The sequence below is a fragment of the Oncorhynchus kisutch genome, linkage group LG6 (assembly GCF_002021735.2).
Source record: "Oncorhynchus kisutch isolate 150728-3 linkage group LG6, Okis_V2, whole genome shotgun sequence".
Lineage (NCBI taxonomy): Eukaryota > Metazoa > Chordata > Actinopteri > Salmoniformes > Salmonidae > Oncorhynchus > Oncorhynchus kisutch.
In genome coordinates, this window is record NC_034179.2 from 51,897,511 (window position 1) to 51,925,459 (window position 27,949).

At 41.7% G+C, this 27,949-nt stretch overlaps 1 protein-coding gene across 1 annotated transcript in view; it reads left to right on the plus strand.

The window, feature by feature from the left end:
• Nucleotides 1-9,233: 9,233 nt before the first annotated feature.
• Nucleotides 9,234-27,949, plus strand: part of LOC109892963 (serine/threonine-protein kinase 10) — a 44,657-nt gene continuing 25,941 nt past the window's right edge. Inside the window, exons 1-2 of the mRNA XM_020485891.2 lie at nt 9,234-9,682; nt 21,543-21,707. Of these exons, the coding sequence (XP_020341480.2) occupies nt 9,524-9,682; nt 21,543-21,707 (324 nt within the window). The 5' untranslated portion in view covers nt 9,234-9,523. The remainder of the gene's footprint in view (nt 9,683-21,542; nt 21,708-27,949) is intronic.

Below are 27,949 nucleotides of genomic sequence, written 5' to 3' on the forward strand. Positions count from 1 at the left end.
TGGGCCCACACAGCCGTCTTACCGCTCCTAGAGATGAACGTACTTTGGTGCGAAAAGTGCAAATCAATCCAGAACAATTGCAAAGGACCTTGTGAAAATTCTGAAGGAAACAGGTACAAAAGTATCTATATCCACAGTAAAACAAGTCCTATGTCGACATAACCTGAAAGGCCGCTCAGCAAGGAAGAAACCACTTCTCCAAAACCTTCATAAAAAACCCAGACTACGGTTTGCAACTGCACATGGGGACAAAGATTGTACAGCTTGGTCTTAAATGGGTCTTCCAAATGAACAATGACCCCAAGCATACTTCCAAAGTTGTGCCAAAATGGCTTAAGGACAACAGAGTCAAGGTATTGGAGTGGCCATCACAAAGCCCTAACCTCAATCCTACAGAAAATATGTGGGCAGAACTGAAAAAGTGTGCGAGCAAGAAGGCCTACAAACCTGACTCCGTGACACCAGCTCTGTCAGGAGGAATGGGCCAAAATTCACCCATTTAGTGTGGGAAGCTTGTGGAAGTCTACCCGAAACGTTTGACCCAAGTTAAGCAATGTAAAGGCAATGCTACCAAATACTAATTGAGTGTATATCAACTTCTGACCCACTGGGAATGTGATGACAGAAATAAAAGCTGAAATAAATAATTCTCTCTACTATTATTCTGACATTTCACATATTTAAAATAAAGTAGTGATCCTAACTGACCAAAGACTGGGAATTTTTACTAGGATTACTAGAATTGTGAAAAACTGAGTTTAAATGTATTTGTCTAAGGTGTATGTAAAATTCCGACTTCAAATGTAACAGCTAGCAATATTGAGCACCGCGTAAAGCCATAGCCGCAAGGCAATAGATGCATATCAACCTGCAAGGTGCGCAAACATGCTTGATAAATAAATGATTAATACATAATGCATAAACTATTATAAAGGATTAATTACATGAAGAAATTAATGGCAATATATACCTTTAAAATAATAAAAACAGTTATTTGTTTAGATTGTCAAAGATATGTTTTGTGTAATTCTACAAAGCCCCGGGAAAAACTTAGCCCTATAGACCATTTTCGTTTCCCCTTAAAATAAAAACATTACAGTGTAATCCATTTGATCAACTTTATTTGTATATTTGATTAGTAATAGAGTTATAGTCATTGATAAAGTCCAGTTACAGCTTCTTTTGACAAAGTAGAAACCAAAAAGATGATGATGATAATAATAATATAACCAGCCAGGTGTGCAGGTGAAATTATTTGCTGTATTCCTAAACAAAAGCACCAGTGCACGAACAATTGTAAAGGATTAATTGCATAAATACATATTTGTGGAAATACATTCATCACAAGATATAAAAACAGTAATTTGTTGATTGTATCAGTCACTGTATTGTGCCCTTAATTCCCAGGCCTTTACACATGAATCAATCCCGTCTTCTCTTTATGCTTCGGGTCCACAGTCAGCACACAACTTCAGTGCTTTGTGTGATCAAGTTCCACAAACAAATCGGTTGCACTTTACACAGTTTTTATACAAGTTCCACAAACAAATCGGTTGCACTTTACACAGTTTTTATACAAGTTCCACAAACAAATCGGTTGCACTTTACACCGTTTTTATAGGCCTTGTTTCGTGTGCACCTACCGAATTGACATTGTGTCTTATCTTTCCTGAGTGGGAGCTGTGGTGCTTGGGTAAAAGGGAGAATAGGACCTACTGCATTGGCGGCCTGCTTAGCGGTTGTAGCTTCTTTCTTGGCGTCCATGTGGTTCTCACGAAGCTCAGATGTCAGATCCAGTGGGATGCGTGGTGCTGAAGATACACACGCTCTTATTTTACACCTGTACACCATGAGTGTTGCTTTGCCACTCTCGGTCACTGATGTGGAGTACAGGATATTGTTTTGCGCAGTGGGGGGCAGCTCCCGCCTTTGTATGTTCACTGTTCCGAGCAGGCTAGTCTTCGTTGCAATCAACTTGTCTCCCAGGGAAATTGATTTGAAGACGACATCCATTGAAGACAGAATAGCATATTGTAATTTGACTTTTATTATGTTACTAGTTTTTGCTTAGTAGCCAGAGCAATGCTGCCGCGTGAGTGAGTGGTCATGTGCTGAATGCATGGACAGCACGGATATTCTTGGAAGAAGTGGAATTTTGAGAAAGCTGCACCTCTTGAATTTTGAGAGTTATTTGACAAAGGTAAATGTCATAGAAACGACAGAATATGGTATTTCAGATACTATATAGAAATGACAATGTTTTACCTGCATGTGACTATAAAGGAGATTTTAAAAAATGGGAGGAGACTAGTATTTTGAAGTTGAATTCCTCATTGTACACTATATAAGAATATATCACTATGTTGTCAAAAAAGTTCAAGACTTTTTCCCTTCAATAAAATCATTCAAACTACTTTCTGCACATTTCTGCTACTTTCTTAGGCTACACAAGTGCTATCTCTTGCAAAACAATTCATGTTTACACCTATGCAGTATCATTAGCAATAATAATAATAATAATAAACGTCTACTTTAGTAAATAAAACAATTATAACAGGTATGTTGTAATAAAAATGAGTGGTGTCCACTGATTAAATTCAGTCTTTATGCATTGTGAAAAGGGAAAACCCAGATATTTGCAAAGTTTGTGATGAATGACAGGTTGTTTCTTCATTCGTAATAGATTTGAGGTATAAAATCAATCAATCAAACTGCTTTATTTTAGGGGTTTAGTGAAGGCGAGTCATTTTTTACCCTTTGGACAAGGGGAGTATTCAGAATGTTAAGACTACACAAGAGTTAAGTGGGAAAACAGGTATCCAGTTGATATGAGGACAGCTAGAGTAGTGACACTTCGTGAGGAAGAGAGGCAAGAATAACCAGAGGGTGGGAAAGTGGCTCCTTTTAATGAGGTGAGGGTCTCATAGATATATAGATATATATATATATATAGGCCTAAGACCGAGACAGTAAGAAGAAATTCAACCACACATTTGTTTCACAAAACCAGAGAGCACAAAGCATATTGCATGTAACAAACAGCTACATGAGCTACAGCATGGTCAAGCAAGTTAATGTTTCCAACATTTTCAGACGACTAAATAACTATGGATTTAGAACCACAGAGTTACCGCAAGTCACAAAGAAAACAGGAGCTGCCTCCACTACTCTAGCAACATTTCAACTTCAAAATTTCAGATTTCAAAAATAAAATCACCTATGCTTATTCTAATACAGTGATAACTCAAATATACCAAAAACAATTGAGTCCAATCACTGTAAGCTAAATATGATGTGGCTGTCCATGGTTTAGATTTCTGTGTGTGTGTGTGTGTGTGTGTGTGTGTGTGTGTGTGTGTGTGTGTGTGTGTGTGTGTGTGTGTGTGTGTGTGTGTGTGTGTGTGTGTGTGTGTGTGTGTGTGTGTGTGTGTGTGTGTGTGTGTGCGTGTGTGTGCGTGCGCATGTGCGTGTGTTTGTGCAAGTACAAAAACATGTTGACTCACCCACCCTAGGGAAACACAAATGACATCCTTGTCTCTTTCATGTATGACTCTGTCATACAGTACACACTTTAATTTTTTTGTTGTCCTAGACCTAGGCTACCTGACTAAAATGGTTGTTCGCTAGCCTAACTTCCATTCATGGGCTAGTTAACATTAGCCTTCTACATCTAGCTACATATTGAATTTCCATCCTCTCAGGCCAGGGGCACAATGTATGATGTTAGGTTTGGATCAGAATCACTGTTATAATCACTGTCCAGTATAGAGAATTAAGTAAAACCACAAGTCCAAATCCCTAGCTCCATCCATGGATAATTTAGGAAAGGACCAACTTTAGCTAGCTAGCTAGCCACAGAAGGTCAACAACACAACAAGATGCAACAATTCAAGTTGTTTCTGTCAATTAAGTATTGTTCTTGATGTGATGTGATTGGAGTGAAGCCAAATCCAAACTGGCTTCCCTTGACACTTTTTTTTGGTGCGCCAAGACCATTCACAGTTGAGCTCACTCAGTTTAGCTCAACGCTGATTGGCTATTATTTAATTTAAAAAATTATCAAGGGAGGCCAAATGCTCGCTGGCTTCCCTTGCATTCAATTTTACAGGCAGCAACAATGTCATACTCTTTTTGACCAGACAGCATCAGATAGATGGCCTACACATACAGAGATAGAGAAGTGCTGTTTCACTCACCCGGATGCTTTCTCTGTTGAGATACAGAAAATATACAAAGGTATGTGGACACCCATTCAAATTATTGGATTTGGCTAGTTCAGCCACACCCGTTGCTGGCAGGTGTATAAAATCGAGCAGCTATGCAATCTCCATAGACAAACATTGGCAGAAGTATGGCCATACTGAAGAGCTTCGTGACTTTCAATGTGGCACCGTCATAGGATGCCACCTTTCCAACAAGTCAGTTCAGAAATATTTCTGCCCTGCTAGTGCGGCTTGGCAGGGTCCTGTTTCGGAGGACGCATGGCTCTCGACCTTCGCCTCTACCGAGTCCGTACGGGAGTGGCCGTGATGGGTCAATACTCTACCAATTGGATGTCACGAAATTGGGGGCGAAAAAGGGGTGAAAAGTCAAAAATAAAATTCTACCCTGCTAGAGCTGCCCTGGTCAACTGTTAGTGGTGTTATTGTGAATTGGAAACGTCTAGGAGCCACAACCGCTCAGCTGAGAAGTGGTAGGCCACACAAGCTCACAGAACGGGACTGCCAAGTGCTGAAGCTCTTAGTTCGTAAAAACCTTATGTCCTCGGTTGCAACACTCACTACCAAGTTCCAAACTCATCAACTGTTCATTGGGAGCTTCATGAAATGGGTTTTCATGGCCGAGCAGCCGCACACAATCCTAAAATCACCATGTGCAATGCCATGCGGCAGCTGGATTGGTGTAAAGCACTCCGCCATTGGACTCTGGAGCAGAGGAGGAAAATTATGAAACAAAGAGAGACAAAAGTTACATTATTTTATGTTTTTTTTTTCTTGGTACATTATTTGGGGAAGCCTGGCTTCCATTGGCATCTATGAACACAGGCCAGTGCTCACACACACACACACACACACACACACACACACACACACACACACACACACACACACACACACACACACACACACACACACACACACACACAAACACACACACACACACACACACACACACACACACATACACACAAGCTTTCACACTCACCACTTACGCTTCTGCTACTGCTCCACATACACTGCTGCTACAACTCAGTCTATTATCTATCCTGTTGCCTAGTCACTTTACCCCTACCTACAGTATATGCACATAGCTACCTCAATTACCTCATACTCCTGCACATTGACTCGTTACTGGTACTCCCTGTATATAGCCATGCACTTGTTATTGTTATTTATTTGTCATTCACTGTAACTATTTCAATTTTTTAAATATATATACATTTGTTTCTTTAACTCTGCATTGTTGGAAAAAGATATGTAAGTAAGCATTTCACTCTTATTCTACACCTGTAGTTTACAAAGCACATAAGAAATACAGTTTGATTTGATCTGATCTGCGAAAGCCTGGGTTTGAGTGGTAGCCTATTTGCAATTTTTTGTTACTTCATGGCCTGTAATTGTTTTAATAAAACGTCCTTATATTATACACTGTATGATCCAACTTCCATCGATCCAGATGTGATATGACTTCCCAAAAGTTCTGTGAGAAATATAAAATAGCCTTGTGAATTATAATGTAAAAACGACATAACTGTCACATAATGGTAGATGACAGCAACAGGCTCCACAAAAATACGTGTACTATGATTATTAGCCACCTAGTGGTGCTTGTGAGCTATAGAGTGCACCAAAATATATCCTTGTAACCTCTATTTTATATTGCATTATGCAAAGCAATAATTATGAAACAGCTATGTATTTTGTACTTTACTGTAGACTGAGAATCCAATTTTGGGGACCGTTTCGGCAAAAGCCGAGGTTATACAAAATTCCAAAATAACCCCTTTCTGTAGGCCTACATACTTTCCCCCATTGCTTTTCCCTTAAACTTCTGAAAACGTATTTGAATAAGATTATATGTCCATGATAGAAAACTGTGCTGTACCTGTTTTGTTGTGCCCTATCTGGCCTGCTAATGACAGGTGTTTGTTGCTTTCAATACCTGTCAGTGGCCACATGGAAGTGGGTGGCATAGGCAAGTGGTACCCCAACTTCTTTGGTTACTGTACCACCAACTGAATTTTGCTCTGGCCAGTTGACCCCTGAAGTCCTAGTACCCCTAGTTGGGAACCACTGGCCTAGGCAACTTAAAGTAACTGTCCTGTGAAAATCTCTCTTTTAGAAGTTAATATTCTGTTAATTCTTACCAGTGACAACCTGTCATTCAGGTCTGCCCCACCTGTGTTGAGCCCCACATGTTTAACCCCCCCAAATAAATGTTTGTGGGGGTTGCCTGTTTTGCATGTTAGTGTTGCATTAATACATGTCACATATCATTGAGTTAATAAAGCCTTCACACAAACATGGTCTCTTTTTTGCTTTCTTGAGTAAGGCAGCTCCAAAATGCAGGTGTCTCAGCCTAGCTCTGTGCTTTCTGTGGTGGTAGTGGGGCAGCCAGTGGAAAATATGGAGCGTAGGGGTTAGTAATGTTCTCTAGTTGCACCATAATTGGCTCAGTGTTTTGTAACTCATGGGGACACTATGTCACTGCCATATCTAAGGGTAGAGCTCGAAAATTCAAGCCCCTTGGGTGCTGCCATAGATTTACATTAGAAGTGCCCATCCAAGAAGGCTCAGGGTCATTGGCAACAGATAGATGATTTAAAATCATGTTCTATCTACAGTAGCTTTGATTGGACTGATCTTGTCAACATCATACTTTGAAAATCTTAGCTAGCAGTCATCATCATGAAAGTCATCAATCTACTGGCAAACCTATTTAATCCTTGTCATATGAAGAGAAATACTGAAGAGAAATTATAGATAAAACGTATCGGTGCTCATCGGCCATTGGACATAAACATTACACAACAAGTTGTAAAATTCAACAATGAGTGGTTTGGAAGGAATCAGTGGCTAACTGCAAGCATAGCAAAGAAATCACTAGCCTGCTATTCAGTGGAGTGGGTGTGTGGTCCCAATTCTCAGATCAAGGATCTCTTTTCCAAGCATAATAAACATTCAATAAACATTCAAAATTGGCCATATTGTAAATCCAGCATGATTTCTGCTGCGCTCAAAACAACTGTTAACTCAGAACTGGGAAATATGACTTCAGTGAGTTCAAGACAACTGGGAAAATATGTTTTGAACGGTCATCCAACTCAGAATTGTAAGTCGGGATCTCGGGCCTCTTTCTAGAGCTACAACCTGAAGATCACTGACGTAATCATGATTATTATAATTTTTTTCCAGTTGTCTTGAAAACACCATATATCCCGATGACAAAGTTCGATGACAAAGTTTGATGGCAACATTTTCCCTCAAAGGACTGTCACACCACCTTCCTGTTCAAGTTTCAAGTGAGCACAGCACAACAAGGTCCAAAAATGTATTGTATGCTGCTGCATAAATGATGTAATATGCCAAGGAGACATGTACACTGTAGCTAAGAAAGTAATACTAAGTGTATGTTATGTAGTAAGCTGTTAGTAGGCCATGTGCCTCACTCTAGTAATTTGTTCTATTTTCCCCTCTAATTTTGCCTACTGTTCTTACTTGATGGTGCACATGTAGCCTATAACATGTTTTAGAGAAATGTAATCATTGAATATTGTAAGAGCTTTCATTGTCTGCTTATATGCCCCCTTTATTTATCCTACGGTTCTGACTTGGTGTACAGGGAGAACACTGAAAGAACAGCTCATGTTCTGAATTCTGTTGCTGTACATTTCAAAAGTGCTCAACAAATAGTTATATTGACTACGTCCGTCCTAGCTCACTCATTAATGTCTTAATCAAAATTACGGATTGCCTCTTATCCACTTGTCGTCCCCTTATGCCATAGTTTGTACATCTCAATTGTCAATAGAAACCACATTTGTTTAAGCAAGTCAGCCATATCAGCCATGTTTTTTTAAAGGCAGTAAATGAGGCTGAATTAAATGTTTCGCTGCCAGACAAAGCTCTGCTGATAGCCAGGTGTAGCAGTGGTTAGGTGTCGGGACTGCTGTTGGGACAGCTTTATGTAGGCCCTAACAGTTTGTGGGCACCGTTTGTCACTGTTATAGTGCAATTAATGTATTATTTAGTGTTGTATAGTGTAGTGGCTTTGCTGGCATTCATCCCCCCAAAATGTTTTTTGTTTGCCCCTCCAAGATTGACATGCTACAATCGCTACTGACTCATACCCAAATAATGTTGTTGACTCCAGTGGTGGTTGCTGAGGGGAGGATGGTTCATAATAATGGCTGGAACTGAGCTGATGGAATGGCATCAAACACATGGTTTCCATGTGTTTGATGTATTTGATACCATTCTCCGCATTCAGCTCTAGCCATTAGCACAAGCCCGCCCTCCCCAATTAAAGTGCACCAAGCTCCTGTGGTAGACTTATCCTATACTCATATTTGAGGCCAAAGCATAAATTGGAGATAAAACATTTCAAAAACCCCACCTATTTCAAACGGACTGTTTCATAAATGCCTTATATTTCCTCATAGAGAATGATATCATCCTCTCAATGAGCATGAGCTGACCAATCAGCGGACTTTTCACGTGAATATTTTTAATGTCCTGCATACAGGACACCATACTGTTGTTGTGGTATGCCCACACCGTTCTAAAACATAAGAGCTGCTTTTTAATATAGTTGTCATTGCCCAAAATGATAAGAAAGGCTATTTCACTTATATTGTAATTAATTATAGGTCATATTTCATAAAAATCTGGAAACACTTGACAGATATTTTAAAAACGACATGCACATCTAAACTGGGAAGTGAAGTTATTTTAACTACATATCTTGCGTAAAGATGACGGATCTGCGCACAGAAAACGACATTTCCATGACACTGTGGGAGCGTTGGGGAGCTATAGGCCTGTGCTACGTTAAAATATTAGTATGAACTAGGAAATTCGTAAATTTCCGACTTTATAACTGTTTGAACGCGGCACTTGTATAACTACAATATTTTTAGCAAGTCGGACTTTTCCGAGTTTTCTAGTTCCGATTAGAATTTGAACATGGCAATAAGGTGGGGCTTCTGTCTTTTTACTCCGAAGCGACAAGTTATACTCCGTAACTGGTTACTATGTTGCAGCAGGTGGTCATTGTGTGCAGTGGACAAGTCATGTGAATGGAAATATTACGTTTATTATTATTTTTTATGACAACGCGTGATTAAATATTTTAGAACGTGTTTTTGACGGCTTATTTCTTACTTGAAAGGTGTGTGATTATAAATCCAGGTAGTTTTCCCCCGAATACTTTTTTATTCTAACGAGTGAAACTCAGAATAGTTGCTGTGTCTTGAGAAACGTGGCTTTTATGAACAGCTTTTATTGCATTTTTGCGGCGAACCATGGCTTTTGCTAAATTCAGCAAAATACTTCGCCTGTCTAATTTTGACATAAAAAAGAAGGCAAAACAATATGAACACGTTCATCGAGACATCAATCCTAATGACCAATGGGAAATTATCGGAGAGTTGGGTGATGGGGCTTTTGGAAAAGTTTACAAGGTAAGCAATATGGGTTTCAACATACTTTTGGTCATGTGGTGAATGTGGACACCTGCTCGTCAAACATCTCATTCCAAAACCATGGCATTTAATATGGAGTTGTTTTCCCCATTGCTGCTATAACAGCCGCCACCCTTTTGGGAAGGCTTTCCAGTAGTTAGATATCGCAACATTGCTGTGGGGACTTGCTTCCATTCAGGCACAAGAGCGTGAGTGAGGTCCGGCACAGATGTTGGGCGATTGGGCCTGGCTCTCTGTCAGTGTTCCAAATCATCCTAAAGGTGTATTCGATGGAGTTGAGGTCAGGGCTCCCTGTGTAGGACAGTCCAGTTCTAACACGCCGATCTCAAACTATTTCTTTATGAACCTTGCTTTGTGCACAGTGGCATTGTCATGCCGTCAGCATGCCTGATTCAATCTTTTATAACGTGTTTTGATGGTTTATTTCCTTACTTGAAAAGTGGGATTTAATCCAGGTAGTTTTTTTTTCTCCCCCGAATACTTTTTTTATTCTAACAGGAGTGAAATCAATATTTGCTGTGTCTTGAGAAACTTTTAGTTGTCGTCTAGTGTTTCCAGCACAAGTTTCACCTTTTAATGATCAAGCTGTTTATCATCAGCTTCTTGATATGCCACACCTGTCACGTGGATGGATTATCTTGACAAAGGGAGAACAGGGATGGAAACAAATGTGTGTACAATTTTGGGAGAAATAATATTTTTGTGTTTATGGAACATTTCTGTGATTTGTTTTTATCTCGGCTCACGAAAGCAACACTTTACATGTTTTTATATTTGTTCTATGAAGGTACAAGTCAAAAGTTTGGACACCCACTCATTCTAGGGTTATTCTTTATTTTTTACTATTTTCTACATATTATAATAGTGAAGACACAATGAAATTACACATGGAATCATGTAGTAACCAAAAGTGTTAAACAAATCAAAATATATTTCATTTGTGATTCTTTAAAGTAGCCGCCCTTCGCCTTCATGACCGCTTTGCACATTCTTGGCATTCTCTCAACCAGCTTCATGAGGTAGTCACCTGGAATGCAATTCATTTAACAGGTGTGCCTTGTTCAAAGTTAATTTGTGACAAGGTAGAGGTGGTATACAGAAGATGGCCATATTTGCTAAAAGACCAAGTCCATATTATGGCAAGAAATGACTGTCCGTTACTTCAAGACATGAAGTACAGTCGCAAAAGGCATCAAGTGGTATGATGAAACTGGCTCTCATGAGGACCACCACAGGAAAGGAAGACCCAGAATTACCTCTGCTGCAGAGGATAAGTTCATTAGAGTTACCAGCATTAGAAATTGCCAATTAAAAGCACCACAAATTGCACGTCACAGAGTTCAAGTAATAGACACTTCTCAACATCAACTGTTCAGAGGAGACTGTGTGAATCAGGCCTTCATGGTTGAATTGCTGCAAAGAAACCGCTACTATAGGACACCAATAAGAAGACTTGCTTGGGCTAAGAAACACAAGCAGTGGAAATCTGTCCTTTGGTCTGATGTGTCCAAATTGGAGATTATTGATTCCAGTTCCTGTGCCTTGGTGAGACGCAGAGTAGGTGAACAGAAGATTTCCACATGTGTGGTTCCCACTGTGAAGCATGGAGGTTTGTGGGTGCTTTGCTGGTGACATTGTCAATGATTTTAGAATTCAAGGCACACTTAACCAGCATGGCTACCACTGCATTCTGTGGCAATTTGCCATCCCATCAGGTTTGCGCTTAGTGAGACTATAATTTGCTTTTCAACAGGACAATGACCCAACACACCTCTAGGCTGTGTAAGGGCTATTTGACCAAGAAGGAGAGTTGATGGAGTGCTGCATCAGATGGCATGGCCTCCACAATCACCTGACCTCAACCCAATTGAGATGGTTTGGGATGAGTTGGACCGCAGAGGTGAACGAAAAGCAGCCAACAAGTGCTCAGTATATGTGGGAACTGCTTCAAGACGGTTGGAAAAGCATTCTTCATGAAGCTGGTCGAGAGAATGCCAAGAGTGCAAAGCTGTCATCAAGGCAAAGGGTGGCTACTTTGAAGAATCTCATATATTTTGATTTGTTAACACTTTTTTTGTATACTGCTGTACATGATTTCATATGTTATTTCATAGTTTTGATGTCTTATTATTATACAATGTAGTAAGAATAAAGGAAAACCCTTGAGTGAGTAGGTGTGTCAACTTTTGACTGTTAAGTGTTTATGCATGTATATAGCCAATTGTGACTTTGCAGCTGGCCTATCTAAGGGGAAATCGCTCAGTCCTGCCTCCAGAACAAGACTCATGACAAAAGTTTACCTACAAGTGCTGAGGGACGGGCAGTAGGGAGTTGCTTGATTTGCACTGCTCACTTAACCTCTGGCGCCTCATCACTGTATCCTCATAAGAGGATACAGGGGGGCGGCAGGGTAGCCTAGTGGTTAGTGCGTTGGACTAGTAACCGGAAGGTTGCAAGTTCAAACCCCCGAGCTGACGAGGTAAAAATCTGTCATTCTGCCCCTGAACAGGCAGTTAACCCACTGTTTCTAGGCCTTCATTGAAAGTAAGAATTTGTTCTTAACTGACTTGCCTAGTTAAATAAAGATAGAATAAAGCATTTTGACCCTAGTCAAAACAAACTGCATTGAACATCTTGGAAGGTGCTTTTGTACCGATTGTGTTCACCAATTTATTGTGAACTTTGAGAGATTGCTTCCTTTTGAAGGGCAGCACACTCTGATTTCATGCCCAATACAGATGGATCAACTCCTGTAGAGCTGTTGTACTAATTGGGCTCCATTTGGACCACCCCAGGAGACCCCACTATTACCCTCCACTGTTTGCTTCATCCAAACCCAGCTGTAGTTTGGGTTATGGGTTTATATTTAATCTGTGTCTTTTAGTCCTCACATTTTCCTGCCATGTCGCAATGTATCTGCTCGTGCCCAGTGTAGTACAGTGGGTGCCTTTGACTTAGGGGGCCAGTGGAAGAAGTGAGGCCCAACCAGAGTACAGTGCCCCCACTCATACCTTGTGAACAGGCATGTGAGAAACACCATGTGGGATTTCACTGACGACACTGAAAGGAAAAATAACATGGAGCCACCCTAATAGAAATAAAGGATGCCTTCAGTTACCCCTACCACCAAAATACACCACCTTATGCTGCATGTAGGGCAATTTTAACAGTGGCTATAGACTAAGCAGTTTTCTGTCCAGGGGATACTTTAAAATCTCTTCATGTCTCATACACTTTAGGACTCAGAATAGAATTTAGGATACTAGAAGATGGCTTTGGAATGTCAACTTACAATGGAAACAACACTTTTCAATAAAGACTGAAACATGTGGCAATACTGTCTCTACACTCTTCCCCTTGGCTAAATGTGTTTTCCAGTCCCCAGAAGTCTGGCTGTCCTGGAGTGCTTGCAGAGGAGTCAGTGCTCCTCACCTGGAGCAGTCAGGGTCAGGAGGAAAGCTATGGGCCGGAGGGGTGATGGATACATCCTATGTGGCCCTCGGGCTACTGACTAATCCGTCTGTGGGATGGGGTCTCGGGGCTCCATTCCACAGCCTGTCCAGACTAGCCTTCGTCCCAAATGGTAACCTATTCCTGGTTAGTTCATCAGACTAGATACAGATACCTGTATACTGTTCAAAGAGCAGCTTTAAGTTAACTACTGCTGCGTGACACTGACTACTAGGTCCTCCTTACCATCTGGTGACAGTGACAGGCCAATGGGGCACATTAACCTGAGAGTGATACCTAACCGTGATACCCCCATGACAACCTGAGAGAATATCAACAAAGCCCTGTTGTTCACCCGGATGTGCACAGCCAACCCAGATCATGATGCCAGCCAGACTGACACCGGCACTCTCCCAGACATTACTGGAATCAAAAAGGAAGCATGTTTACCAGCAATGACCAAGCAAACAGATGACTCAACGAGTTGATTTGTTTCACAGGTGTTCTAAAAGGAGTTGTTATAGCCAACATTTGAACTAGATCTTGCCGGCCCTGGAGCAGTGAACAGAAGTGTCCTCGATACTGGTATAATTGACTTGTAGTTATGGGAGTCATCTGGTGGCTTCCTGAACTCCCTTGATATGTCCCAAATGGTAACCTATTCCCTATATCGTGCACTACTTTTGATGGGCTCTGGTCCAAAGTAGTGACCTATAAAGGGAGGAGGGAGGCCTCGACTATCATTCTTAAATGCACGTGTGCATCAACTTGTTCACTTCTGAGACCAAAGATTTCCCAGGGCTACAGGTAGTCATGACGAGAGCAGAGTTGCGTAAATCTCCCCCACATGACGGCTATTGCTGAGATGGGAGAATGTCTCACTTCCTGCTGATCCCTGTGTCACAGCATGTTGTGTTTGCTGGTATGGCCGAAGCACAAGTGCCGATCGGTCCCTTTTACTTATTAATGGGACACGTGCTGCTGAGCAGGCTCCCTGGCAGCTGCTGCCTTGTACTGTGAGTTTCATTAGTTAGCATAGTATTACCTGACGGCGCCATCCCAAATGGTACCCTTTTCCCTATATAATGCACTACTTTGGACCAGAAAGTAGTGCACTATGTAGGGTATTGGGTGCCATTTGGGACTGAGATCAAGGGTTTTCCTGTAATACAGGAGGCCTGCATGGTGAAAGCACATGTTTGTGCTCCAGGGCTGGTAATCTGTGGGGCCCAGCTGTGACCGGCCTGATAAGGATTCTCCTGTAGAGGCTTGTCCCCCATGACTCCCCAGCCCCCTGTCGGTATGTGGCAGGTTGCCTCAGTGGTGACTGTCTTGAGATGGAGTGTGGGCGAGGGAGGGATGTTTTGTGAGGCTGAGAAAATCATGAGTTAACAAGTCATAACTGGTTTTGGAATACATTGAAGCTAGCTTAAATCCCATTCGGAGCCTACTGTTAAAGCACAATACATGATCTAACAGCAGTGCTTTGAAAAGTAATCAAACGTATGCCTTTTTTGTGTATCAAAGCACCATGTTTCACGTTTTTATCAAGATGGGTGACATTTTATACACGAGTGACTGGTACTGTACTATGTTTTATCCAGTCAAACATCAGCAAAATGTACTCAACAGCTCCACGTTCAGAGCCCATCTTAAGAGATTTGCTGTGGTGAGTTCTTCACTGGGGTTTTGAGCCTGAAACCTTTCATAATACCTCGCAGCGAAACTACCACATCCTGAAAGACGGCAGCACCGTACCTCTCTGGGTTCAAAGTTTGAACTTCCCTGCTGCGTCCCCCGGCCATGTTGAACAACTCTCTGTAAATAAAGATACAGTAAGAGTTTAACCCTGTGTGTAATCCTCAGCCTATTTTTATTTAACTACGCAAGTCCGTTAAGAACAAATTCTTATTTACAATGACTGCATACCGGGGAACAGTTCAGGGGCAGAACGACAGATTTTTACCTTGTCAGCTCTGGGATTCTATCCAGCAACCTTTCGCTTACTGGTCCAACGCTCTAAATACTAAGCTACCTACCGCCCCAAAAATGTAAGACGAGAAATAAAATGTTCCCGGTGGAAAGGCAGGTAGCCTAAATAACAGCACATCAGTGTCTACATACGCAGCCAGCAGTGAAAGCTCCTGGAAGATTCCTGGAAGACGCTAATGATTATCCCCTCTAAAGCCAAAGCTTATTTGCAGAGGGCTTAGTGTACACTAACCAATCCCCTGGCTCTGTCTTCCTGCCTGCCATGTCTGTCTGCCCAGGGACTGATTTTGAGCTGTATGACCATTTGTGATCTCCCCTGACCTGTCCTCCTGACCTCTGGGGACTAGAGTCAAGCATCCTGTGGAGACAGACACATTTGGCATTAGTTCAAGGAGAAGATTGAGAGGAAGCGCATTGTATGCCACAGATTGCATCTGGACGTGACATCTGTGTTTCTTACAAATGCCCTCCTATTCCCTATATACTGTCTGTAATATTATGTTCATCTTCTATATTCTGTTTACCTTGGCATCATTTACCAAACAAAATTCTGTCTATGTACACTACCGTTCAAAAGTTTGGGGTCACTTAGAAATGTCCTTGTTTTTGAAAGAATCACCTTTTGTCCATTTTAAAATAACATCAAATCGATCAGAAATACAGTGTAGACATTGTTAATGTTGTAAATGACTGTTCTAGCTGGAAATGGCAGATTCTTTTGGGGGGGAATATCTACTATCATTTTAAAAGGCTAATTGTTCATTAGAAAACCTTTTTGCAATTATGTTAGCACAGCTGAAAACTGTTGTACTGACTAAATAAGCAATGCAACTGGCCTTTTAGACTAGCTGAGTATCTGGAGCATCAGCATTTGTAGGTTCAACTACAGGCTCAAAATGGTCAGAAACAAAACTTTCTTCTGAAACTCGTCAGTCTATTCTTGTTCTGATAAATAAAGGATATTCCATGCGAGAAATTGCCAAGAAACTGAAGATCTCGTACAACACTGTGTACTACTCCCTTCACAGAACAGCGCAAACTGGCCCTAACCAGAATAGAAGGAGGAGTGGGAGGCCCCGGTGCACAACGGAGCAAGAGGTCAAGTACATTAGTGTCTAGTTTGAGAAACAGACGCCTCACAAGTCCTCAACTGGCAGCTTCATTAAATAGTACTCGCAAAATACCAGTCTCAATGTCAACAGTGAAAAGACAACTCCGGGATGCTGGCCTTTTAGGCAGAGTTGCAAAGAAAAAGCCATATCTCGGACTGGTCAATATAAATGAAAGATTAAGATGGGCAGAATAACAGACACTGGACTGAGGAACTCTGCCTAGAAAGCCAGCATACCGGAGTTGCCTCTTCACTGTTGACATTGAGACTGGTGTTTTGCGAGTACTATTTAATGAAGCTGCCAGTTGAGGACTTGTGAGGCTTCTGTTTCTCAAACTAGACACACTAATGTACTTGTCCTCTCATGATCAATTAGCCTTTTAAAATGATCAACTTGGATTAGCTAATCATGTGCCATTGAAACACAGGAGTGATGGTTGCTGATAATGGGCCTATGTAGATATTCCATAAAAAATATGCCGTTTACAGCTACAATAGTAATTTACAACATTGAGAATGTCTACACTGTATTTCTGATCATTTTTTATTTTTTTTTACGTGCTTTTCTTTCAAAAACAAGGGCATTTGTAAGTAACCCCAAACTTTTGAATGGTAGTATAAATGTAGTTGGTGAATAAAGGTGATTCTGATTGCAATACTTTTGAACAGAGCCCTATGGGCCCTGGTCAAAAGTAGTGCACTATAGAGGGTATAGATGCATTTGGGATGCATTCTCTGTGCAGCAGCAACATAACAGTAGCTTTTAACACTAATAAATAACTAGTTATCATTATTAGTGTGTTCTTTATGTTCAATGGGACACATGCCTTTTGATCGTTCTCACGTTCTCACGTTCTATGTGCTTTTGGAGAACTCTGGCATACTTCATGCAGAAGCCTAGTCCTACTCTGATAAATGGAATGGGATGATAGCCACTTATATTGCGAGAGGCTTTATTCTCAAGCGACTGACAGTTAACACCTACATTAGCTAGACCTGATATGCAAGTCATTCAGTAATCTAACACACAGCCCTAGTGCCCCCAGCCCAAAGCTGCTGGAGATGTCTTTTTTTTCTTTTCTTCATTTTTGTCATAATGTTTAAGTCATCTGTAGGCTGAGGTCAAGATTTACTCGGCAGCCTAATGTTAACAATAATTCTAGACATCTTAACGGCAGCGCTAAGGTTAAGCACATATATTATCTTGAGATGGGTTGGGGATGGGATCTGTGTCCTGTCAGGGTGCGCTGGCAGAGTGCATACTACAGTGTACCAGCAGACAGGCCCACGCCTCAGCACACCGCCCCATGCTTACTGTATGCTGATATCTGACACTATTGATTCAGCCTGGAGGTAATTGGCCCCAGGAGGCTGTGCCAGCAGCAGAGTGCAGAGACGCAGCACCCAGTGTGTCTGCTCCTCTCCTCTCACAGCCAGGTGTAGTAATCCGCACAGTCACTCCTCCAACTGGATCTCAGGCTTTCCCTGGCTTTATTTATGACCTCTATGTTCTATTTGAACAGATTATCTCCTTAAGTGCTTTAGCAGGATGATTTACTTTGGGGTAGGGTGGGAGGGGGCAGCAGTGTGTGTGCTCACAGCCATTTACCCAAAAGGCAGGAAACAATGGCTGATCCCTCGTTTAACTTCTTCAACCTCTGCCACTTCGTGGAGCATTGGTGTTGTTTTTTTGCAGGGAGAGGATGATCGACTTTTCTCATGGAGTGTCACAGACATACAGGCAGGTGGGCTAGCAGAGGAGAGGGGCCAGTGTCAATCAGTTGTTATTGACATCCATGGAAACGTTAGGCAAAACAAACCACTGATCAGTTGTTTTGTTCCCCAGTATAATGATTGAGTTAGGGAGCTCAGCTTTGGACTTCTTCGCTACGATAATGGGAGGGAGACTCGGTGGTGTGAGCCTGTTTTGCAAGCCGTTTCCCGCTTCTTTTTTCTGTTAGTATAATTAGGTTAGTGTGATTTACACAGCTCTATCCTCAACCAGCACCTCTCCTCTCCCTGCATCTTCCCTCCTCCAGTGGAGAGTCTCCAGGGCCTTGATGCCTTCCAGGAAGTCAGCGCTCCCTTGTGAGGCACAACGAGTGTGGGAGGGGGAGGGGAGGATGGAGATCTTGGCTGTGAAGGCTTGTAAAGTGGGACTGGTAACATAATGTGGTGCCCTGTTACCTCCGATGGTGGGAGCAGAGCAAGTTCCTGATGGTGGTTTTGAAATGCAAATGCTCAGCGATTTAATTGTCAGATACACTAGCATGTCTCTCTCTCCGGTCATACACCATATGCAAATATTAGGTTAGGTTTCCTGACCTTGTTACCTCACCAGGAAAAACATGTTTTAAAAAATCCCTGGACTTATTCCAGGTGAGATCATGTGTTCAGGAAACCTCAGGTCTGTAACTATGGTAGGCTAGTAACTCGATGCCTAACTGCAGGGTTTACCCATATGTTTTCCCACAGCCCCCTCAGGTATCGGACCCCACCAGGCTGTTCAGTCTGCAGCCTCACATCTCAAGGTCATTGGGAGGAGCTAAAGCCACACACACAAACCCAAACTAACCTGGTGGGGGGTGGCACAATTTTATAACCCTTAAAAATCCTATTTTCCCTTTACCCTATGACCTTATTAACTCTAACCCTAAACCAAATTGGAATCCTAATGCTAGTTCTACCTGAATCCCAATCCCCTAGAAATACAGCTTTTGACAATGAAAATGTCAGTCTCAACATCAACAGTGAAGAGGCGACTCCAGGATGCTGACATTCTAGGCAGAGTTCCTCGATCTAGTGTCAGTTCTTTTGCTCATCTTAATCTTTTATTTTTATTGGCCAGTCTGAGATATGTATTTTTCTTTGCAACTCTGCCTAGAAGGCCAGCATCCCTGAGTTGCTTCTTCACTGTTGAGACTGGTGTTTTTTGGGTACTATTTAATGAAGCTGCCAGTTGAAGACTTGCGAGGCATCTGTTGTACTTGTCATTTTGCTCAGTTGTGCACCGGGGCCTCCCATTCCTTCCTATTCTGGTTAGAGGCAGTTTGCGATGTTCTGCGAAGGGAGTAGTACACAGCGCTGTACGAGATCTTCAGTTTCTTGGCAATTTCTTGCATGGAAAAGCCTTAATTTCTCAGAACAAGAATAGACTGACGAGTTTCAAAAGAAAGTGCTTTGTTTCTGGGCATTTTGAGCTTGTAATCGAACCCACAAATGCTGATGCTCCAGATACTCAACTAGCCTATAGAAGGCCAGTTTTATTGCTTATTTAATCAGAACAGCAGTTTTCATCTGTGCTAACATTGCTAGCTACTTTGTCTTGGGATATAAACATTGAGTTATATTTTACTTGAAATACACAATGTCCTCTACAATTAATCCACACACAAAACAGACAACCAAATCGTTTCTAGTCATCTCTCCTCCTTCCAGGCTTTTTCTTCTCTTGACTTTATAATGTGGTTGGCAACTTTCATAAATTAGGTGCATTACCGCCACCAACCTCATTCGTCTTTCAGTCACCCACGTGGGTATAACCAATGAGGAGATGGAACGTGGGTTCCTGCTTCTATAAACCAATGAGGAGATATGAGAGGCAGGACTTGCAGCGTGATCTGAGTCAAGTAGAACTGACTTCTGTTTCAGCCCTTGGCAACGCAGATACTTGTTGGCAGGCAGGCAATAATTGAATAACATGTATGTCTGTCTAAATTTATTCTGTTAATCGCGAGTCAGATAGTAGCTAGCTAATAATTTCCTGATACCAGTGATGGTGTAGGCTTAAATCAGTATGTTTGTGCAACAGTATCTTCCAAATAAGAGGAATAGGCAAAACATGAATTAGCTAAGAGAACATTTAATCTAGCCAAAGGTTATAGAGTCCCTGAGGAAACATTGACCAACACTTTGGTTCCTACCCTGTCACAATAACGCATCCCTTGCTTTTACATTCATTGTCATGTCAAACAACACTTTATTCAAGGTGCCCATTATATTCCAACTATAGAATTAGAATAATCATTCTATCTCTATGATTACAAGAGTTCACCCAAGTGCTTTGATCTAAATCGCAAGTCAAATTGCAATATTTGCTCAATAAAATTAAACATTTTTTGGGGGGGGGCCCTATGTTGTGTAGAGTTGCACAGAAAATGCACAGTTGAATACTGTTGGATTGAAAGCTATCAATCAATTAGAATGGAGAAAGCCCCATTTTTGAAATCGCTTACAATTTATTTGTTGCCTCCTATCGTCAATCACTACTCAAAGTAAATGTCAAACTTTTTTATTATTCAAAAACCATGAAATACTTTGATGAAATACAAAAATAATTATATATTTTGGTCATATTGCCCAGCCCTACCTTTACCCCTCATTCTCAGAACTATAACTATGACACAAAAACATATACTTTCCTTCTAGTTATGTGCTCACCACTGACTCACCCTCCTTTTTTGATGCTTGTTTATCATTCTGTTGGGGACATGTACAATCTGTTTTGTGTTTAACCAGTGTGTAGTGCCATTTTCAATGTGGATGGGCTGGCTGGCTACAGTGGTTCCTCCTCCGCAGCTCTTATAGGGTGTGGAGTTTCCTTTCCTGTTGTGCTTTTTAAAGTGCGGTTAAGTAACATGTTAATTAGACTCTCGTGTTTGTCAGAGAATTGACTCTCCGAGGGCTTTGATTGGGTTCTCTTCTCATGAGAAAGTCTTGCGCGCTCTGAGAAATTCACTGAGTGGGCAGGGCCAGGATATGGTTTTGAAGTCCAATCGTTACTGTCAACTGTTTCCAGTATATTAAGTGTAATAAACATATATTTAAGAAAATTTACTGTCTCATGACGTATTCAATACCTTTTTTTTCAATTGTAGTCACATACATTCGTAATTCACTTCTGTGTTTTCTAAACAAGGTGGTTTTCACAAGTTTAATTTCCTTCCTAACACCCCACTAGTTCGCCACACTGCCGGCCCCCACCTATGATGTTTCTTAGCATTAACCAATATAAAATTCACTGTTCTTGTATAGCCTGTTGAAACAGCCCCCTTGTGCAGAAATCATTTGTGTACTACCTGTGTGCTCACCTTATGCTATTTTACCAGTGTCTCAATAGATAATAATGAATCTCAAAATTCATATATGTTATGGCAATTTGAGAAGGCCCATTGACTGAATCTATTGACTGAATCTATGCTTCTGAATGGCTCTATCCTCCATCACATGACAATCTTCTCCCCATTTTTTTTGTGTTATGTAAATGTTGACTCGTTTGTCTTCTAGGCCAAGAATAAGGAGACTGGAGCGCTGGCTGCAGCCAAAGTCATTGAGACGAAGACTGAGGAGGAGCTGGAGGATTACATGGTGGAGATAGATATCCTGGCCAAGTGTGACCACCGCTACATCGTCAAGCTGTTGGACGCCTTCTACCATGATGCCAAGCTCTGGGTAAGAACGTAGGGGCCAACAGTGGGCCAGAACTGGGCCGTGTGGAGTTTGTTCTGTTGTTACCCAACTCAATGGTTTAATCCCCTCCTTAACCCTCTATTACAGAATAGATTCTGGTCTGACCTGATGGTGAACCCTATAGGTTACTAGGAGGATCAAGCTAGATCTTTCAGTGCCTCCCTTTTTGTAGGGTACACTTTATTTGAGCTTTCCCTTGCTTTCTTATTATTGAATAGACGGCATGTTTTGCATGTACTTTGTAATCAGCCCATGTCTGCCAAGACAAATACAAGTGACCTTATTATGGAGCCGATAGAAATGGCAGCTCTGCTTCTAGCTCCTAAGCAACTTTGCAGTATTATTTTGTGTGTGTGCTTCTTACAATTTGAGTTCAACGTTTTATGCGCTATTCCATACAGACGGAAATAACTTTCGGATATCAGTGGCGGTAACTCACCAGCGTTCCGAATTGGCTATTTTGTTCATACCCCCCAAGTCAATTGAACTTATCCCTAAGGGCTACTCAAAGATGCCGTCGGCGGAGTGGAAGTTTATTCTGACTCAGGAGGCGTGCACACCATACATCACTACAGAGTATATTACGCGCTAATGTTCAGTCCCTGGACAATAAAGTAGACAAGTTCAGAGTGAGGATCTCCTTCCAGAGAGACATCAGGGACTGTAACATACTCTGTTTCACAGAATCATAGCTGAGGAAACGCTAAGGAAGTTTTATCAACACATTGCCTGTAGTACTCTCGACCATTGTTACTCTCCCTTCTGGGATGGCTACAAGGCCCTCTTTTCGGCAAATCGGATCACATCTCCATTCTGCTCCTCTCTTCCGATAGGTGGAAACTCAAAAAGGAAGTACCTGTGCTAAGATCGATTCAACGCTGGTCTGACCAATTGGAATCCATGCTTCAAGATTCTTTTGATCATGCGGACTAGGATATGTTCCGGGTTGCCTCTGAGAATAACATTGACGAGGCGATTGAGTTCATAAGGAAGTGTAAAGGTGATATTGTTCCCACTGTTATTTTAAAACCTAAACATGGATAGATGCCAGCATTCGAACACCAAACTGAAAGCGCGAACCCCTGCATTTAACCACAGCAAGGTGACAGGGAATATGGTTGAAATGCAAACAGTCCAGTTATGTCCTTCGTAATGCAGTCAAACAGGCAAAACTATAGTACAGAAACAGTGGAGTCGCAATTCAGCGGCTCAGACACAAGACGTATGTGGCAGGGATGCCAGACAATCACAGATTACAAAAGACACAACCAGCCATTTTGCGGACACCGATGTCTTGCTCCCGGACAACCTAAACAACATATTCTCCCGCTTTGAGGATAACACTGATGCGGGCCGCTCTCGTGGCCGACGTGAGTAAGACCTTGGGAGGGTTAACACGCTTAAAAGGCTGTAGGTCCAGACAGCATCACTAGCCGCGTCCTCCCGTCCTCAGAGCATGTGCAGACCAGCTGGCTGGAGTTCAATTCAATCTCTCCCTATCCCAGTCTGCTGTCCCCACTTATTTCAAGATGTCCACCATTGTTCCTGTAACCAAGCAAGCAAAGGTAACTGAACTGACTATCGCCTGTAACACTCACTTCTGTCATCATGAAGTGCTTTAAAGAGGCTAGCTAAGGAACATATCACCTTACCTTACCTGACACCCCTAGACGCACTGCAATTAGCCCCAATAGATCCACGGACGATGCCATCGCACTGCACTCTGCCCTATCCCATCTGGTCAATAGGAATACCTATGTAAGAGTGCTGTTCATTGAATACAGCTCAGCCTTCAACAGCATAGTACCTTCCAAGCTCATTAAGCTTTGGGCACTGTGTATGAATCCCGCCTTGTGCAACTGGGTCTTCGACATCCTGACAGGCCGCCCCCCCAGGTGGTGAAGGTAGGGAACAACACCACCACTACACTGATGTTCAACACAGGGGGCCCCACAAGGTTGCGTGCTCAGCTCCCTCCTGTACTTCCTGTTCACCTATGACTGTGTGGCCACACGCCTCCAACTCATCCAAGTTTGCAGAGGACACAACAGTGGTAGGCCTGATCACCAACAATGAAGAGAGCCTACAGGGAGGATGTGAGGGCCCTGGGAGAGTGGTGCCAGGAAAATAACCTCTCATTGTTGACAAAATATCAACAAAATTAAGAAGCTGATCGTGGACTTCAGGAGACAGCAGAGGGAGCATGTCGCCATCGATATCGACAGGGATTACAAGGTGGAGAAGGTGAAAAGCTTTGAGTTCCTCGGTGTACATATCACTGTCAGTCTGAAATGGTCCACCCACACACATCGTGTGCAGAAAAACCTTGAGGCTGAAGAAATTTGCCTTGGCCCCTAAGACCCTCACAAACTTTTACAGGCAAATATTCGTAGGAACCTTTTTGTGACTGAAGCCGTTTTAATGGTACTATAACAGCTTACTCAATTTAATAAATATATAAACTACGTATTCTACAGATATACTAAATATTCTATCCACATACTGTCCATAATGTTTATACATCCCATCACGTGTGTATCACACAGACTCCGGACTCCGACATTGCTCATCCTAATATTATATATATCTTAATTCCATTCTTGTACTGTTAGATTTGTGTGTATTGTTAGATATCTGCATTGTTGGGGCTAGAAACACAAGCATTTTGCTCCATCCACAATAACATCTGCTAAATATGTGTATGCGACCAACATTTTTATTTGACTTGCTTTGAATCGTGCTGGACATAAACTATCCTAGGAATTACAAAATGCATGAGGGGGAGGGAAATAGTCAAACATCCAAGCCAACAAGTTATTAAAACAAATAATCACTGTTTAGACTGTAGCAACACTTTATGTTATTCTGAACTCCGATTGATACAGAGTTAGCTTCTGACATTTTTATAATTCATGTAATTAATTTATTCTCTTTGTTTGACTACCACTGCATCACTGAATGTGATCGAACTGTGACCGTTGAAACCATCACCTGGAAATGGGTGCTGTATAAACTCATCAACCGCCAAAGGCCATGTGATATAAAGTTGCTTAGTTGAAATTGTCATAGAGGGGGGAAGTAAAGATTATGTGAAGGGCTGTTCTTGCAGACCAAGGGGGGCACCACACCGGATATGGCAGGGGGTCTATTGCTCCACCTCCCATCTGTTAAAAACGCAGCGGCATAGCTGAAATTATTTTGTATTTTCTACAAGGCCTCTGCACAGGGACTGTCGGCTCATCTAGTATAAAGGTCAGTGTGCAAATACACGTACAGCTTTCAAATCACACATTTCCTGTGTGTCCTCTTGGTGGGGTTTCAGTTTTTTTCTCTGATCGCATTCTCAATAACTATTCTAGAGTAAAAGCCTATAATTTAGTGTACATAGGCAGTATAACCAGACTTGAATTTGATGTTATTCAAGAAGCACAGGTTATTTACATCTCCCTTAAGAGTGAGTGGTCAGGTGCAGCCCAGTATTCAAGCACTCATATACCACTTATCACTGTTTATTTCTATTTTTGGTACTGTTAAGATTGGAGATTTACGTTTTCTGCAAAAATGGAAAGGCAAGTGGAAGGGGGAGAAGGTGAGCAACTTGTCTGTTGGCCCTGCATTACACCAAAACTGCTTATAGAAAATTGTGATAAATAACTATACCAGTTTAATATGAGGACCAAAAAATCGACAGCTGTGCCGTACAGGTTGCAAAATAGTTGGGAGGATTTTATGTGCCAATTCTATGGCACATGGTTTATGAACTGATGCCCAAAACAACGGCTGATTCAAAATGTAGTTTTTCAATTTAAATTATTATACAGAATTCTTGCAACCAATATAATGTTTTTTTATACACTACCGGTAAAAGGTTTTAGAACGCCTACTCATTCAAGGGTTTTTCTTGACTTTTTTCTACATTGTAGAATAACAGTGAAGATATCGAAACTATGAAATAGCACATGGAATCATGTAATAACCAAAAAAGTGTTAAAAGAAATCCAATTTCTGAGACTGGTAACTCTAATGAACTTATCCTCTGCAGCAGAGTTAATGCTGGGACTTCCTTTCCTGTGGCGGTCCTCATAAGAGGCAGTTTCATCATAGCGCTTGATGGTTTTTGCAACTGCATTTGAAGAAATGTTCAAAGTTCTTGACATTTTCCGCATTGACTGACCTTCATCTCTTAAAGTAATGGACTGTCATTTCTCTTTGCTTATTTGAGCTGACATTCCCATAATATGGACTTAGCCCTATTTGGTAAAAAAACATCTTCTGTATACCACCCCTACCTTGTCACAACACAACTGATGGTCTCAAACACATTAAGAAGGAAAGGAATTCCACGAATGGACTTTTTAACAAGGCACACCTGTTAATTGAAATGCATTCCAGGTGACTACCTCATGAAGCTAGTTGAGAGAATGCCAAGAGTGTGCAAAGCTGTCATCAAGGCAAAGGGTGGCTATTTGAAGAATCTCAAATATAAAATATATTTTGATTCGTTTAACACTTTTGGTTACTACACATTCCATATGTGTTATATCATAGTTTGATGTCGTCACAATTATTCTACAATGTAGAAAATAATCAAAAAGAAACCTGTGAATGAACACACTCTTTGTCTCTGTCAAAAGTTTTAGAACACCTGCTCATTTAATGTTTTTTCTTAGATCTATCTCTCTATCGATATATCTCATCTATATCTCACTTGTTTTGGTAATGTGCGTATGTAGGTTGTTTTTGGTCGCAGGTTCAGGAATGACTTAAGAATTGCAACATTTACCTGGAGCTAATGCCGCAAATAGCACCTGCTGGGTGATTTTTGAAAAGTCAGTCAATCAATAATGCTCTTAGCAAAAGTTTTTTTTTATTTGATTTACTGTCTGTAGAAAAGTTTTTAACCTTTTGTGAAACATCACGGCGCAGTTGAAAAATATATAGAAAATCAGATGGTGTTCAGATGGGGGTTGAGGGGAGCTGAAGGGTGGGACTAAAATTAACAACAAAATGAACTAATATACTGTCTGTAAAATGTGTATATAGTATGTAGAAGCCTAAGTATGGTTGTCCATTAGTTTACTCCAATTAGGGGAGGGATGATGGGGGTTAGGTGAAAATAGTAAGGAAGGAACATGTGAAAAAAGTAAAATATTTTTACCCAGAAATGGGCGATTGGATATTATGCAGATAATTACATTTGATAGATTGTGGCTTCTATCTGCAATATTAAAGCTGAACTACCCCCTAAAAAATATATATTTCAAAAAATATTTGGAGGTGTAGATGACGCATAAATAGAACTGTCGTACTTGGATATCATTACAAAAGAAGCATGTTCTAGTTTTAGACTCTCCCTCGCCACTCTCTCTACAGTGTCATAACAACTCATACATTTCTGGGTGTGGATGAGGCATTCGATCATAAAACCTCCACACAAACACTGGCACCACAAACTGAGAGCCTCTCCCTGGCTAAGGGCCAGTGCCGAGGGGATGACTAAAGATGTGTGATCCCTGGAGCATGCCACTCTGCCTGGGCGGGATGTCTCTGCTGACGACATGCTGCAGACTGAACTAGCGGTTGGGCTGTGTGCCTCAAACCCCCCCCCCCCCCCCCTTTTTCAGCCGGCGAGCAGGGGTGGCACATTCTGCTACCCACCCACTCTGCTCTGTAGAGAGGGAGAGAAGGCTGTTTGTTCTAGTTTGGGAACAACCCGCTCTACAGTGTGAGAAATAGGGGGCCTTTTAACATAGGGCTGCCACTGACTGCTGACATTAACACGCACGACTGCAGCCAGCCAGCCATGATAATGCTTTCATCTGGAAATCATCCCATGGTAAACCAATACATCTCTATTAACGGGTGTTAACAGATGGGCATCGTGTTCAGCTGCCAGGGCCAAGATAAATCCCTGCTGCACATTCTGTGTGTCATCCGTGTGCGTGTATAGTCTCTACCTCTTCTGTCCCTCCTTGAGGCTCCGTCTTGACGAGGAGAGGGCTCTCCGCGTAAAGGAATGCTGCAGTGTTCTGTTGTTACCAATCAGAGGCAGAAAGAGTCCATTAAACAGGAGGTGAATGATGTCAGTGTAGGTTCCTTGTTCTTGAGTCTTTCCCCCTGTTCTGAATCACTCCGGAGGGAAGTGTTTTGTACCCATCTGTCACTGAAACGATACTAATTTTCCATGGTGTCACAACGCATAATACTGCTGATTTTGAACATGA